General features: G+C 39.7%; 2 protein-coding genes across 10 annotated transcripts; both read right to left on the bottom strand.

Moving 5' to 3' along the window:
• Positions 1–128: 128 nt before the first annotated feature.
• LOC121911889 (oxysterol-binding protein 1-like) lies at positions 129–12406 on the bottom strand. 9 transcript variants are annotated; one of them, XM_042433852.1, is made up of 18 exons: positions 11357–12406; positions 10295–10465; positions 9366–9574; positions 8819–8978; positions 8579–8690; positions 8285–8483; positions 8009–8123; positions 7796–7859; positions 7525–7692; positions 7195–7440; positions 6783–6903; positions 6400–6503; positions 6108–6203; positions 5381–5565; positions 5013–5242; positions 4583–4630; positions 3866–3904; positions 3029–3771 (listed from the first exon to the last, which is right to left on the bottom strand). In XM_042433852.1, exons 2-18 carry the CDS (start codon positions 10426–10428, stop codon positions 3671–3673), a joined length of 2331 nt encoding a protein of 776 aa, XP_042289786.1. In that variant the 5' UTR covers positions 10429–10465; positions 11357–12406; the 3' UTR covers positions 3029–3670. The 9 variants fall into 9 exon arrangements, with proteins under 9 accessions (XP_042289779.1, XP_042289803.1, XP_042289818.1 ...); XM_042433845.1 differs by lacking the exon at positions 3866–3904 and having other exon boundaries at positions 129–3118; XM_042433876.1 differs by having other exon boundaries at positions 3684–3904.
• Positions 12407–12492: 86 nt separating this feature from the next.
• Positions 12493–15354, bottom strand: sart1 (spliceosome associated factor 1, recruiter of U4/U6.U5 tri-snRNP). The gene has a single exon (XM_042433895.1). The coding sequence runs from the start codon at positions 14994–14996 to the stop codon at positions 12675–12677; it is 2322 nt and encodes a 773-aa protein (XP_042289829.1). The 5' UTR covers positions 14997–15354; the 3' UTR covers positions 12493–12674.
• Positions 15355–15406: the final 52 nt, after the last annotated feature.

Raw genomic sequence — 15406 nt, 5'->3', positions numbered from 1 at the left:
CTGAATTGATTTTTTTTGTTTTCATTCCTTACTTATGCCCACATGAAGAGGCATCTTTAACCATTTAACCAATATAAGCCATTTTGTGAGGCCATGTAGAAACAATTAATGACAACAAAAGATGCACGTCATTTCTATTCCAGACTTTAATATTGTCACCCTCTAACACAATCCTGCTAAAAAACTGCAGTAAAGGACAGAAAAGGTGAAAAGTATTCTCAGGACTGTAAGTCAATACATATGTATATATTTTTACTTATGTACATGTCTGCAATTACTGAACATGATTTAAGTTTCCAAAACAAACTCACAAAATGACAAACTCTTCAAACAGCAAAAGGTGACCATTTATCAGTCAAATCAAGTAGGGCATGTTAAATAATGGATGTACTGTACTAAAGTGCAAATGACACCTTCAGTCTCTTTTTAAGAATTGTGGTATATTGTAGCGTTGTGAATAGTGACAGGGCAAAAACAAACAAACAACACAGCAGGAGGAAAAGAGATAAAAAGGCAGAAACCTTAAAAATAGAAAAGCAAATAAAAACACGGGGCTACACAATTAAGACCAGTGGCTAAAAATCAAGATTACATGTATGTGAAAAAAAAAAAAAAAAAGACAAGACAGAAACTTGTAAACTCATTCGGTAACTGAAGAGATGTAGTGTCGCATAAAGATGTACAATCCTCACACTCACTCTTCTTATATCAATATGAATCATATATGAAGCGATAGTAGCAAGAAATGGTTTAGACCAAAACATATTAGTATAAATCAAAATAGAGCTATCCTAGCTGTTAAGATGAAATCTCATAGTAACTCTCAAAAAAAAAAAAAAAAATCATGTTACACTCAGGCTCAGGAAATGACAATGCATCCAGTTCTGAGTAAACAACAATGAAAGAAAAGAGAGAACCAAACGTTTAAATAAAAAAGTGCATCGCTGCAATTAGATTCTCTATCAACTTTACCAGTTAATATCCCAATTACTTCAACTATTTAATATATTTACACAGAAATATTTGCAACATTGTGTTTTGTGATCTTAATGTCAGTGTTCTATTTTAAGTACACTTGAATATAACATGAAATTTAGATTTTCATCAACCATACAGTCCTTCCACTCATATCACAGATAACAAATACAAAGACAAAGTTATTTTTTTTTGCAGTTTGAACGTTCTCCTTCACACTGTCCTCACATTTAATTTCGTGCCGCATGTTACATAACGAGGCACTCTTATTGCTGACAGTTAAAAGTCTACACTCGCAGCACACAAAGATTTAAATAACCTTAATCAAGATTAAAGCTATAATCAGTAAGTTCAAAGGGGAAGCCAGGAAGACAAAAAAACTCTTGTCTCACATTTCCGCTCACTTTGCTGATCGTTAAACCAGAGTAAATCAGCACACAACCCAGTGACACGTGGGAGCCACGACTCTGTAGCTAGTAAATTAATCTCAGCCTCAACATTTATGTTGAAAGCAGAATTGATGGATGTTGAAATGTTTGATCCAAGTTTTAGTAAGAGCACAAACTTTACAATACAAATGTGAAATTCAGGTACTTGGGAGTGGGGTGGAGTTTCTAACACATTTGATCTCAAACATGAGGATTAAAGTAAACTGAATACAATCTAACATAATTTAATTCAACCAGGATCTTAAAATTAATCATTGAAAGAAAACACACAAAAAAACAAGTGACAAATAACAAAAAGACAAAAGTTTTAAATGTTTTTTCACCACATTGCTGGCCAAAGTGCCAGTGGTATTTTTCATGTTTTCATTGGTACTAATACAAGTTTGTTTGGTACCACTATTTAATTTCATATAGTATTCAATATTGTATCATATTAAATAAAAAACATATACAGTATTCAATTAAAATTAATGTGCTACAGGAATATCATTAAAAAGTAGAAAAAAGAAATGTCATTCTTCTACAGTGTAGTGAAAACGGTCAAAAGACATATGAAATAAAGTATGTCGCCATTTCCGACCCACAATTATGGATTGTCAAGATGACCTAACCAGAGTTTATCAGGCTAATATAAGAGGGGTGGCATAACCATCATGAACGACTTCTGATTTCACATCTCTTCAACAGTAACGTATTTTAAAAGTATTTTCCCAAATTTTGACTCAGGGGGGGAAAAAAAAAAATCAAAAAGAAGAAATGAAATGTCCTGGTTGAGTGCAAAAATGAAAAGAAGGCTATTGTGTAGACATAATATGCCTCCAGAGTTGTTGTTTCACTTCGGGGAATAAAGTAGCACCACAAATCATGATAAACTCCAAGGCAAACTCTGCATTATGTTTCAGTATTATGTTCAGTGTTTCTGACACATTAGTCATTATCTCCTCTTTGTCAGAACCAGTGAAGCCTGTTGAAGCTGTGCAATCCACATGGTCTGAAACCGGTTTAGTGAATATTTTCTGTGTAAGCTGAAAACAATTGGTATGAATGAACTTTGACTTGTAGTGGTGCTGTGCTGGGGACTTGACTGAAGTTGTGATAAATTCATTGCAAAAAAAATAAAATAAAATCATCACATCAGGAGTGTACCACATAAACAAGCACATACATTACATCTTAGGTGGTGGGTCTTTCTATTTAAGCAAACCTATTCCTTTCACAATAGTGCTGCTCAAGAAAATACATAATGGCATTGCAAAATGCAATGAAAAGGCTGCAACAAAGACTGCAGCGATGACAACATGATAAACATCAGCATTAGAGTGGCAGTGAGAGGGAAATCTGAACTCTAACCAGCTACGATGTGCATTGAGTTTATGTTGAGGGTGAAGAGAAAAAAAAACAAGTCCAGACCCTAGTCCTGAGAAGGGGCTTGAGCAAATCTATGCTGGGATAGGGAAAAGGTGGAGGTTGATGTCAAGTTTGTTTCCTCACTGGCTTCTCATTTGTTGAGGTTGTACACCACCGATGGAAACAGGCTGATTCGGGCTGTGATCAGAAGATATCAGGGCACATGTCCCAGCTGCCGCTATCCTTAGTCTCCCAGTAGCCTCCTTTGTAGACATGCAGGGTCTCACCAGATACGGGATCGTCTATCTTCTCAAACCACAACGCTTGATGATTGTCTTGATGGGCGCCTGAAGGAGATAAGAATCTTTAAGCAAGTGAAATCTTTACAGGGGCCCTAGATGAGGGTTATGAAGCCACTGAGCCATGAAAACATACTGCATCATGCTTAAGTTAAGCTGATATGCTCTCAGATGGTTGACTAAAAAGATAGAGATAAATATATTCATTGTTACTGATTACTTGGTCTTCAGAAACCAAATGCAGGAGGCAAATCATAGATAAGTACTCCATGAAATCACCAATTACTTACTTCCTCTATGATGTACCATGTGATAAGAGCCAGGCTCACGACTGCCAAGGACCACAGTAAAGACAGATAAAATACTATTCTAAACTATTGTAGTACTAGGTTTATTGCACCACTTCTACAGCTACAATATTCTATTAGATTCACTAAAGACTACAAACACGCATCTAAATATGAAAAAAACAAAACAAGGGATACTCGGAGCAACACTGATGTTACTTGCTTTTCACTGGAGCTTCATAAGGACCTTCATTGCCTCCCACTAAGAAAGGATGTGAGGAGGAAATGATGGAAGATGAAAAGGGGGGTTTAACTAAATTAAATAAATTTTGAAATACAGTAATGACACTGTACATGTTATATCATGATCAGAATACTTGCTTAGATAAGGGAGGGGTGATGGTCCATAGGGGGCTGGAAAAAAAAAAGAATGACGGATGAATCTTTGAGACATAAAAGAAGGGGGTATGATACAAAGGATGAGTGAAAGTGTTAAGGGGCTACTTGCATGCAACAGGCGTAAGAGGGGGAGAGTCCTCTGTGTCAGCTGAACGTCAGCACACAAAAAATCAAGTCAATCCATAACTCAGAAAATTCCACACCAATCTGTTGTTTATTTTCACTTTTAAACTGCTGCGTGTAGCATCTTAAGTAATATATGTTTGTCAAAATGACTGACAGCTCAGTGCAGTGACTGTACAGAAAAGAGACCTTTGCTTCTTCCTTTTTTTCTTACTACTTTTGTACTGAATGATGCACAGTGAAGCAATACTGTTACCCATAAAATTACTAAAAAAACTACTTCTATTATAATAGACAATTATCTATTTAATCTGACTTGGAAAAATGCAATTTAGAGGCCGATATAAGGTGGGAAATCTGATCAGTGCTGGTCTCATTTGATGTTAAATGAGCATCTAAATCATCTATGATCTCTGTCAACTTGTCACTTGTAGCTCTGACCACCGTGACCAAACAACTGAAGATACTTAAGGAAGAAATGATGTGACCTTGTTACAAAACAGCTTGAGTTTTGAAAGTTTTAAAATCCTAATGTCATCCAGCACATGTTTAAGTAATTGTTAGGTCACTGGTATTGAGAAAACAAGCCAATCAATCTCCCATGGATATGTTAGGGTAATTTTTTTTATTTACCCACTTAAGACGCTACACAAAGCACCTTTAAAAGTACATATTATATGTTAAGCTGTGAGGTGATACTTGCTTTCATCAGAAACCTCACTTGCTTCTGTGCCAGTCTCCCCTGCATCAGCTAAATGGAACAGAAACGGATGGAGGGATGGTAAAAAGGTCAATGAGTGTTTAAAAGATGGATGTAGAAGACATTACGCACTTTCCTATTACACGCACGGACATATTTCACATGTATTTCTTTATACTTAAGCCGAAGTAAAGTGCAGATTTCGAGTGGGAAAGACTAAGAAGAGTACTTGCTTTTCAAGGGTGAGTCATTGATTGAATCCTCAGTGACAGCTTAGCGTTGAGACAAAGACAAGCAGACAAAGTATACCGAGACAGACAAAGTGGACAAAAGATGAATGGACAGAGAAACATTGCAAGACAGAAACACAAGACACATACAGCATCTCTTCTTCCTTTTCCCTGCTTTATTTTCGTTCTCCTCCTTTTCTTACCTTCCTCAGGTGAACTGGCTGCTTTAACAGCTTCCCTCTCCCGTTCTCGACGGGTCGTGCGCTGTTTCTCTTCAAGCCTCTGTTTCTCTGCGTTGGCCTCATCCCAACGGCCGTCCTCCATTAATCTCTGGTCAGGGCGTCGTCGACTGTCTGTTGGCGCCACTCCCTCTTCAGGTTCATTGAGCGTCAAGGCCAGTGAGGAGAAGTAGTACATGTTCTCTGCTCCCTCTCTGTAAAGTCAACATCATAAAAAGGTCGGAGGAAGAAAGCTACAGCAACAATACAGCCTTGCCTGTGCAGCTCTATTTGTTTAAAAGCACTTTCAACTTTTTCCGATATTATCAAATATCTATATGACATAAACTTACGGTAAAGGGTTCTTTTTCCAGATTTCTTTGGCTTTGAGGGTCTGATATACAGTTCTCTGTTTGCCTTCAGTGCCGTTCTCGCCTTTGCTGCTCTGCATTATCCTGGAAAACTCCATCTTCTCATCCCAGGTTCCCGACAGCACGTAATGGGCTTTCCCCTCCTTATCTGTTACAACTCCTGTTACCTTTAAGACAAAACACAGGTTTCAGTTAAGAATGTAATCAAATAACCTGCAGTAGGTAATATTCATATTATTTTAAATTAAAATCATTTTAAACCAGAAGCAGAAAACCAAATCCACTTCACTACACTTAAGAAAGACTTGGCCATTTGCTTTTACACCCCCCCAAAAAAAACATTATTCCTATCAATTAAAATTTAAACGCAAGTTCTTTAGCCTACAGAGATCATCATCATTATGTCAAAGCATGAAGTTACTGCAAAAACACTGGTAATGCCGAAAATCCCAAATTAACACTAAAATTAAATAAGCTGTTACTTGGCCTATCTAGTCACAGAATTTCATATAAATTAACGACAGACATAGCCAAACAATCTGACTAACAAGGGACGAAAGCATCAACTTTATTTGGGAAATGTATTCAGTATTATTCCGGATAGAAAACAAATCTCAATTAAAATCATTAAACTTTTCATATTCTATAAAGAATCAGCTCTGGTTTTAAATACAGTGAACAATATTAACAAGAACAAATCAAAACTCACCTTTCTTGGTACGTCTCTGGAGAAGTAACTGTAGGGAGCAAACTTGAGGTGGCAACGATCCCCTGTCATGTGGTTCACCACGTCTATCTCCCCTGACTGGAAAGGAACAAAGGAAAGAGACTAAATGTTTTGCTGTTGAAAACTTAAAGGGCTAACATTGTAGAATGATCAGCAAAATATTCTATGAAGACAACTATGACATTTATTTGTCCAAAAATAGTTGGGAGTGGTGTCATATGCTTAATGATAGAAATTTTGCTTTTTACCAATAATGTATCAGCATAAAAGTTACCTGATCAATCCATAGTTTCCCCACAATAATGTTGTGTACCGTTGTAGTCACTTTCTTCCAAGAGTAGTGATTGTTACTCTTATCAAATATGCACTGGATAGAACCTGGAGATACAGACAACAGTCTTTAACCAGCTCAATCAAAATGAATTTACTTGAATCCCACATATCCTACACACTGAGCTTACAAATGAGATACCGCACAGGGACAAGGATTTTTTTGTATGTACACAACAACAAACATGTTGGTAACCTCTGCTCTGACTAATAAACTAACCTTCAATCAACCACAGAATTGACACGGGCATCTTCTCACATGTTGAAATGAAAAACAGGTGTAACATCTCTTCTGTTGTGCAATTATGCAAACACACACACACTCACCTAAGGGCATGATAGAAAGATATTTTCCTCTAAACTTGCTGGCCAGGGTAATTTCTTGTCTGAGGCTCCAGCCCTTTTCAGAGATGGCATGGTGAGCGGCAGCAGGTGGGTGGTGACTCACCTGAGAGGAGAGGAGAGAGAGAACAGGTAGCAAAGTCAAGATGTGATCATCACCATTATGTGGCGGCATAGAGCATTCAAACCAATGAGCATGACGGCGTAAACATAATTTGAGCATGTTTTTTTTTTCCAAAACTGGTCGAACCTGAATGCGATCGTGTAGTTGAAACAAATAAAAATCGCCTGAACTGATACAACTTTAGTCTGCAAAAAGTCACTTGCTAAATGTTTGATGGTGTCTTTTCCGAGTTGTTTAAGATTTTAAATGATTTCCAGTTTGTCTCAAATATACCTGTTCACAGAGGGAGCGGTAGCCACAGTCTTTTAGCCGATCCAGCTCAAAAGTTTCTCCCAGCAGAGGATTGAAGGGTTTTCCTGTGCGGTGGACGGTGGTGGAGTAGGAAGAGACTGTGAAAGCGGCCACATAACACATCTGCTCTAGTGAGCTCTGACATTTAGCAGCCTTATCCAGCAGCTCGTAGTATTCCAGGTCTTCAGACAGACGTTGCAGCATTGAGAGGGGCTCGTTGAAATTCACCTGGTAGGTAGAGAGAAGTATTGTAGTTACTGCTAATGACTTGGTTTCCATATATTAATAACAACAAGTGCACAGCTTCCTTACAGGCATTGGTATCTTTGAGAGCTCCTTTCCAATACAGTTCTTCATGATGCTCCACAGATTGAGGTAATAGTTGGGCTTGTCAGGGATACGAGTCCGTCTTTGTCTAACTGGCTCTAGCTCAAGAGGCTGTGGAGACTCCGGATTGGATGCCAAAGACAGTTCATCAAACTGCAGGAAGATAAGGAAAAGGGTGTTACTGGTTAAGTTACTGCAGAAGATAATACAGAGTAAAACAAATTAGTAATTGCTCGAAAACACAAACTAGACATACATTTACAGACTGATCGTCCATTCCAGTCTCACTGCTGAGCCCACTAACATTGCTGCCAGATCTCCTGGAAGACAGACAAACATGATAGTCAAGATTTAACAGAAAAACAGAACACAGGGGGAGAGAAAATAAAAAACAAACAAACAAACAAAAACAAGATTGAGATTAAGAAATAAAATCACTGACATCTAAAAAAGAAAACCAGTTATTAACCTGTGATACTTGGGATCAGCGGGGACAGTAATAAACTCTGCTGGGTCTTCCATAGCATCAAAGAACTCATTTTCATCATCCTCATCACTGGCATCACCTTTTCCTGAAGCACCACCTAAAGCGAAGAGAGACAGTGGAAGAATAAATGGTAAATTGGAGCAGGCTTCTGCTTGATCTGGCCTCAATTAACTGGCACTGGTATGTAGCTTGGCGTATATGCTTTGAGTAAAGTCTAGGCTCCAAAGACAAAAGCTCATTTGGGGATGAGAGCTGTACCTTTGTTACCTAAGGAAGCATTGCTGAATGAAGGAGGGAGAACTGTTGCTCCTCTGAAAGCTCTTTCCAAGTGGTTGTGTTGTTTTGCCAGCTGCTCCAGAGTCTCCTCCAACCTTATCCTCTGGTCTCGTTCAACCTGTAAGGCCTTCTGCCAGCGCTTACTGTGGCTCTGAGCCAGGGAGAGGAAGTCTCTACATGCCTTGGGGAGCATGCAAACACAGGAGCAACAAATCAGCAAATAAATCATTAGTTCATATAATGCGTTTCTCAATGATTGACATGTGGGTGACTTACATTGATCATGGCATTAGAGGTGATCCGGAACAGTGTTGCCCTCTCTGTAACTTGTCTGATCTTTTCCCCCATGTCCCCTCCGACACGAATCCCCTCCAGTTCTGACAAAGATCTGTATGTGGAGTAAAGGGATCAATGAATAAGGGAACAAATAAATAAACAAACACCACCACCCTTCTTTTTCTTGGATAATAATGTTTTTTCTAGAGTAGTCAAACTGCTCAATCTAATAATAGATACCTTTGAAGGGCAGACCCATGCTTGACAATGAGATCATTGCAGGTATTGAGGTCCTCCACCTTGCTGCTTAGTGTGCGTAGTGTGGTCTGGACTTCTGAGTTACGGCCTCCACCCTGTCCTGGGGTGGGGGGCACGGCAGGACAATCATCACCCGAGTCATCTGAGAGAGGGAAGGGAAGATAATTTAAGGTAAGGTAGGTAAAAATACTTTATTTGATGCACATATAGTTGTACAATGAAATTCAATTTCTGCATTTAACCCATCCTAACTATTAGGAAAAGTGGGAAGACACTGTGCAGCACCCAGGGACCAACTGCAGTTCTGTGCCAGTGCCGTTGGTCAAGGGTGTTGACAGGAGAATTAACCTAACATACATGTTTTTGATAACCAAAAAGCAAAAAAATGTCACAGGGAAATGCTTTGCACATATAAAAAGACACACATCTGTGCCTGGCATAGCTGCTGCTGGTGGTGGTATTTAGGCTTTTTTATGGATATTGATATTATGTCTCCTGAATTCTCCTACCAACATTTCTACCCGCTCACCTGATTCGGCCTGCATGTGGACGGCCTTTGCCTTGGCGAGCTCCAGAGCAGTGATCCAGCGCTGGCGCTCTACCTCTGAGTTGGCCTTCAGATGGTAGGTTTGTGCCCCTCCATTTGAAATGACAAAATTGCATGAGTCCTCCACGGCAATGTTGGCCGTGGCCAAGTTGATGGTGCCTCGGCATGTGTGACCCATCTCTGCCTGGGTCCTATAGGCAGACAGAGAGAATGAAGGACAGTCAAATGTTGAGTTTCTAAATCACTGTTTTGTGAAGTAAGAAATTAGAACTGCAATAATTAATCAATTAATCAATTAGTTGATCAAGAGAAAATGAATTGCCAACTATTTTGATTATTGACTAATCATTTTTGTAAGAAAAAATTCTAAAATGCCCTGGTTCCAACTTCTTAAATGTGAATATTTTCTGGTTTCTTTAGTCCTTAATGATGGTAAACTGAATATCTTGCGGGGGTTTGAGGTTGCACTTTGGGAAACAATAATCATCATTTTTCACCATTTTCTGACATTTGGTAAACCAAATGACTAATCAAGAAAATCACTGACAGATTAATCAATAATGAAAACAATCATTAGTTGCAGCCCTATAAGAAATATTATCTAACCATTTAACTTTTTTCTTGTAAGGCTACTGTTTATTTTTTCATAATGATGCAAGTAGTGTTCTTTAATTAAGAACTATTTACTGCTCTGTAAAATGGCCTTCAAAAAGCCTAAAGAATCTGCACAAGACATGTGGTCAGACAAAACATGACACCTCAGGTTCTGGATAATTGTGATGTGCATTTTTCACTATTTCCAGACATTTTTAAGACTAGGCGATTAATCAGTTAATTATAAAAATAACAGACAGATTAATCTAATCTAAAAATAATCATTACTTGCAGCCCCAATATGCAACATGACTTACCTGTAATAAGACAGCAGTCCATTGCTTAGAACAAACCAGCGTCTCTGGTAACCTTTTATGTAGTTGGTCCATTTGAAGAGCCAACCTTTGTATGTGTCTCCAGCGGTTGGAGTAGGGGGCTTAGGCTCTGACATCACAACAGCCTGTGGTCTCACTGGGTGAAGTTAGAGCCTGTGGACATAACAAATCTAATTATGATTAACACAGACACTTCATAGTTGGGCAAACTAAGTCTGCTCAATGTACATATGACACGTGAAGTGAGCAAATAAACTGGTCTTGTGACTACAGACATTTGCATTACAGAGTAAACTGGTGTGTCACCGCTTATTAACTACTGAAGAGTCAAAACTGTTTTATGTCATTCTATAATGACACCGTTCAGTTTATAAATCCTTGGCCTCAGGTATAATTAAATATTGTGTACAGTGTATGATACCAGCCTACTGCGTATCCTTTGTGATGATTTATAATGAAATCAGACATAAAAATACCTACAAAATCATGGCTGAAATTGGTCGAATGTACCGTGATATGAATGGATGCCGGATGATCCACACTTGACAACAGCTATGAACGCTAAGTAAAGGAAGGCGATTAGCACGAAGATCTGTTTCCATCATGTCCCTCTTACTAGCTTGCAGCTTGAAATTTACTTTAACGTGAAATCTACAAGATATAACACACAGCAACAAATAATTGAGTGCTGACATGACTCCTGATAATCTGTTTAGCTAACATTTACTACGTTCTATCGGAAACTAAAAAACACAGCTCGCTATTGAAAAGTCATCTTAACCCACCAGTTCTTTGCCAGGATAACATACAGGTGCCAAGTAAAGGATTCTGAGAAGTACTTCGAGGAACACGATACCGTTTCCAAGCATCAAAGCTAACTGTCCGTCACTAAGCTCGCTAGCTAACTTAAACAACAGGAAGCTGTCAAACAAGCTGACGCGTCGTAGACGATGTTTACAATTATTTTAACTGTGCAACTCTCTCTGCGTTTCTGTGTTAAATATAATTGTTGACATTATAGGTTCTTATTTTCATGACACTTACCGTTACCGTGTAAGGCTTTTGCCATCAATAGTGTTCATGTCGTGTCGGATAAGCGATGTTAGCTCACTAGTGTTAGCAAAGCTACTTTGCTACAGGTTGTGCACCCAATAGTGTTCGAGTAGTTCCTTAACCGTGAACGTTAGTTCCGCTGAGGAGAGGCGGCACACTGTACTGTAGCTATGTATCAAAAATATAATATATAACCTGATAATACCTGATTTATAATTTGTAGTCATTCTCATATTATGCGTCATAATAGTTATTTGGTAATCTGGACGAGTGTGTGAATTTCTTTGGCGGTATTAAAATAATCTTAAAACGTCTAAGAGTTTCAAACAGTTGCATGCGCGATATCAACACTTTTCTGAAAGACAAAGTAAATCTCTGCTTTTGTTTGAACTATAACTTAATTATAATATAATTAACAAAAATGAGAGCGACGCCCCGTAGGCAACCACCCACCAGTGTCATGTGCCTTTTGACAAACCCTTACAAGGCTGCCATCTATTGGGTAAAAATTCACCTGTTTTTGAACAGTATTTAATGTAAACATTTGTGGAATACATAGTTATATTGTCATATAATGGTTATAGTCCGTTTAATTTTCTGTTAAGTTAACCAAATTCAAAGGCCGAGAATTACTTGAATTTGTAACACAGGACTGCTTGTCCACTTTCTGTGAAAACAACATCCTCCACATTGTGTAAGTATGTTGCTTCGCTCTGTTTTCATAAAAATAATTTATGTAAAATTCTATACAGCTTTATTAGTGTTTAAACTGTTGCATTGTTTTATTTATTGTCATTTTAGTTCTGTTGTAAACCACATTCAACTTAAAAAAAAAAGCTGAGTCTGAGCTTTCTCTCTGGTTTTGCCACTTAAAATCAGAACCCAAATGCGTTTGAAATCCTTTTGATAAATACCTCCTCCCCTTGTTCACTAGCACTAGACCCATTTCTGACCTCTTGCTGCAAACTATTCAACAGCTGTCATGAAGCTAAACAAAGACATTAAAAATTGACAACCACAAATTTAATTTCACATTAAAACAATATTTTTAATCCTGAAGATAGTTTCCTTGAGTTACTCTCCACTTCACAAATTTGCAACAAAAAAAAAAGCAAAAAAAACATTTCTCTAATTTGTATTCATTTTATTGAACAATTCTTTATTACAACAATGAAGCTTGTATGAATTATGCATGAAATTATAGCAGGTACTTTTTATACTTAAAACAGCCTTTAAATGTATGTATGTGTGTGTGTGTATCTGTGCATGTGTATTTTTGTGTTACAGATGATTCATTCCTCCCCAAAACTTATTTAGTAATGGTGTTTGCATTCATACTTTTCCCACTCCCACTAAGCACAATATATGGTGTTTTCTGGGATTTCTGCTTCTCTTGAAGCAAAGCCACCGTCCCAAGAGGAGTATCACTGCTGCTCATCTTCTTCAGCAGCGCCTCCTCCTCAAGCTTTTTCATCCTCCTCTCAGTTTTCATCTTTCCAGAGCCCTTCCCATGGAAGCGATGTGAAAGCTGCCTGAAAGCTTCTTTTGGGGTCAGCTTCCGCCCAGACTCATCCACATACTCAATTTTGACGTCAGGTTTATAGCTATCCTTCTCCTTGAAATCTTGGGTGAAGCCTCTGTATTCTTCTCGGCGACTGTACTTGTCATCGAAGCCCATCTTGTCCTCGATGCAGTAGTTGTCGTTGGGCAGGGCGCCTTTTGGTGCTCTGACACGGGCGACCTTCTGCATTTGAGTGTCCAAAAGACCTTTGTTTTTGCACAACAGCAAGGCAGCAGCAAGCCCAGAGTTGACAATGGGCTCTTCATCCAAAATGGTGGCAGAGGCTGTGGAGAAGTCTGGTTGTTTCTGCTCTTCATCCAAGTTAACTGTGCTCCACCCAACATTCTCGTCCATATCTGAATCTGAATTTCCAGCATCATCTTTCTCTTCCTCCTGTTCAAAATCCATAATATCCTCTTGGTCCTCTCTGTTGCCTGACAGGCCATAAGTTGGAATGTCACCCAGAGTTCTGCAAAACTCAGAGGTCGCGTTGAAAACGATGTTGTTCCTCTTCTCAGGATCATTGTCATGGTCATCTTTACCAAGCACTTTAATCTGCTCTGCCACCTTCTCCCCAGAGTCTTTGAGAAGCTGCTTTTGCTTTAGCTTCCTCTGCTTCTCCAGTTGTTTCTGCAGCTCCTGCTCTGCCTCGTCCTCCTCAATTACAGCAGGCTCAGGGGGTGTAAAGTCTTCGTCTTCACTTATGTCCATTTCTGCCATCCTGATGTCATCAGACATTTGGGGGACAACATTTGGTATTCTGCTCTCCTCCTCCTCTTTAACTTCCTCACCGTCCTCGTCCACCGGTCTGCGGCCTCGGCCACGTGACCTGGAGCCAAAATCAGAACTCCGAGTGTCATCAAGATGTTCAACTCCAACTGTCTGCTTCTCCTTCTTTCTGATCTTCTTCACACGGCGTTTTGTTTTTTTAAAGCCGACCATTTCCTCAGGCGTGTAGTACTCTGATGCAATAGTGAGAGAGGGCATTTCCAAAGACTGAGCCTGATTTCGTAGAGCCTCTTTTATGGCCTGGAGCTCCCGCTCCCGCTCTCCATCAGCGAAGCCCCCTGTATTCAGCCGGAAGCTCTTTTTCTTTTCGCCCTCAATCTCCTCATCATACTTTGACAGTACAGAGTGGGACTTAAACGTAACCATGTCATCCACACTCTCCTCTTCTTCATAGGGCTTGTAATCTGGCTTTTTCTTTTTTAACTCCACATTCTTTTCTGCTTTTTCCTTGTCCACCAGTCCCACATTTACAAGAACATCTTCCTCCTCCTCAAGCACACCTTTGTCTTGCAGTGTCAGGATGACAGTCTGGCCCTCATTGAAGGATTCCACCTTGTGCTGTACTTTGAGTCCCTTTAGATCTCCAGATGTATAGGCATCCTTCCTGCTTTGTCCAAACTCCTCCTCAACCAGACTGCTGACACCAAACTCCTCATCCATCTCTTCCAGAAGCTTGGCTCTTTTCTCTGCCATTTCTTTTTCTTTAGCCATTTTCCTGCTTTTTTCCACCCAAGCAGCGGTGTCATCCAGCCAATCATCATCTGCTAGGGACTTGACTTTTCCCAATTTCTGGTTCTGGATGCGTTTCTCTTTCATAGCTGCAAGCTTCTCTCTCATATCTTTCTGCTTCTGGATGAGAACTGGGTTGATGGTCTCAGCCACCACTGGGTCCTCTTTGGTGCCAAGCTCCTTTTTGTTCTCATTTAATTCCAGGGGCTTCAGACCCAGCTTGGCTCTAAGTTTGTTTGTCTCCTCAATGCTGAGCGATACATCTCCGCTTGCAGACTGAGGTTCCACCTCTGTATTGCCTTCCTCATATCCGAGATCAACTTTCTCTTTCTTCACCCGTGGCTCCCCACTGCTCCTTTCGCCTTTGCTGCGGCCCTCTCGTCCGCTCCTTTCCCTGGACCCGGAGCGTTTTCGTTTCTCTTTAGTCCGAGTCCCATCCCGGTCAGAAGCATCTCTTTCTCGGTCCTTGTGGCGATGTTTCTTATGTTCGCGACGGCGCTCCTCCGTGTCCTTGTCGCGGCTTTTTTCCTTATGCTTCTTGGACGAACCCATTGTTTCCCTCGGCTGGTTACAACGGTATCAACTCAAAAACGTTAAAATATATTCGCTCACACAGTCTCTTGGATGGGATTAATGGGAAGGAATATAGCTTGTCTTCGCTAACAAACGTTAGCTGGCCCACATTAGCTTCAGTGCTAGGTGGCTAACGGACGGCTTAACTCACTCAGTGCAGACACAAAAATGAAGACTTGAACTCGAAATCCCACATTAACCGACGATAGGTGAAGATGTATAAAAAAAAGCCAAGCTGTTGGTTTTCTTTAAGTCAGTACAGCCATCATTGCCAAGTTTAGGAACACGACCAGGTCCTCAAACGAACAGCGAACGACAACACGATACTGCGTCTTTGAAAGCACTTCCTATGGTCCAATACTAGGAAATGTATACTGCCTCCTGCTGTA

The sequence above is a fragment of the Thunnus maccoyii genome, chromosome 2 (assembly GCF_910596095.1).
Source record: "Thunnus maccoyii chromosome 2, fThuMac1.1, whole genome shotgun sequence".
Taxonomy (NCBI): Eukaryota; Metazoa; Chordata; class Actinopteri; order Scombriformes; family Scombridae; genus Thunnus; species Thunnus maccoyii.
This window is presented reverse-complemented; position numbering and strand designations above follow the sequence as displayed.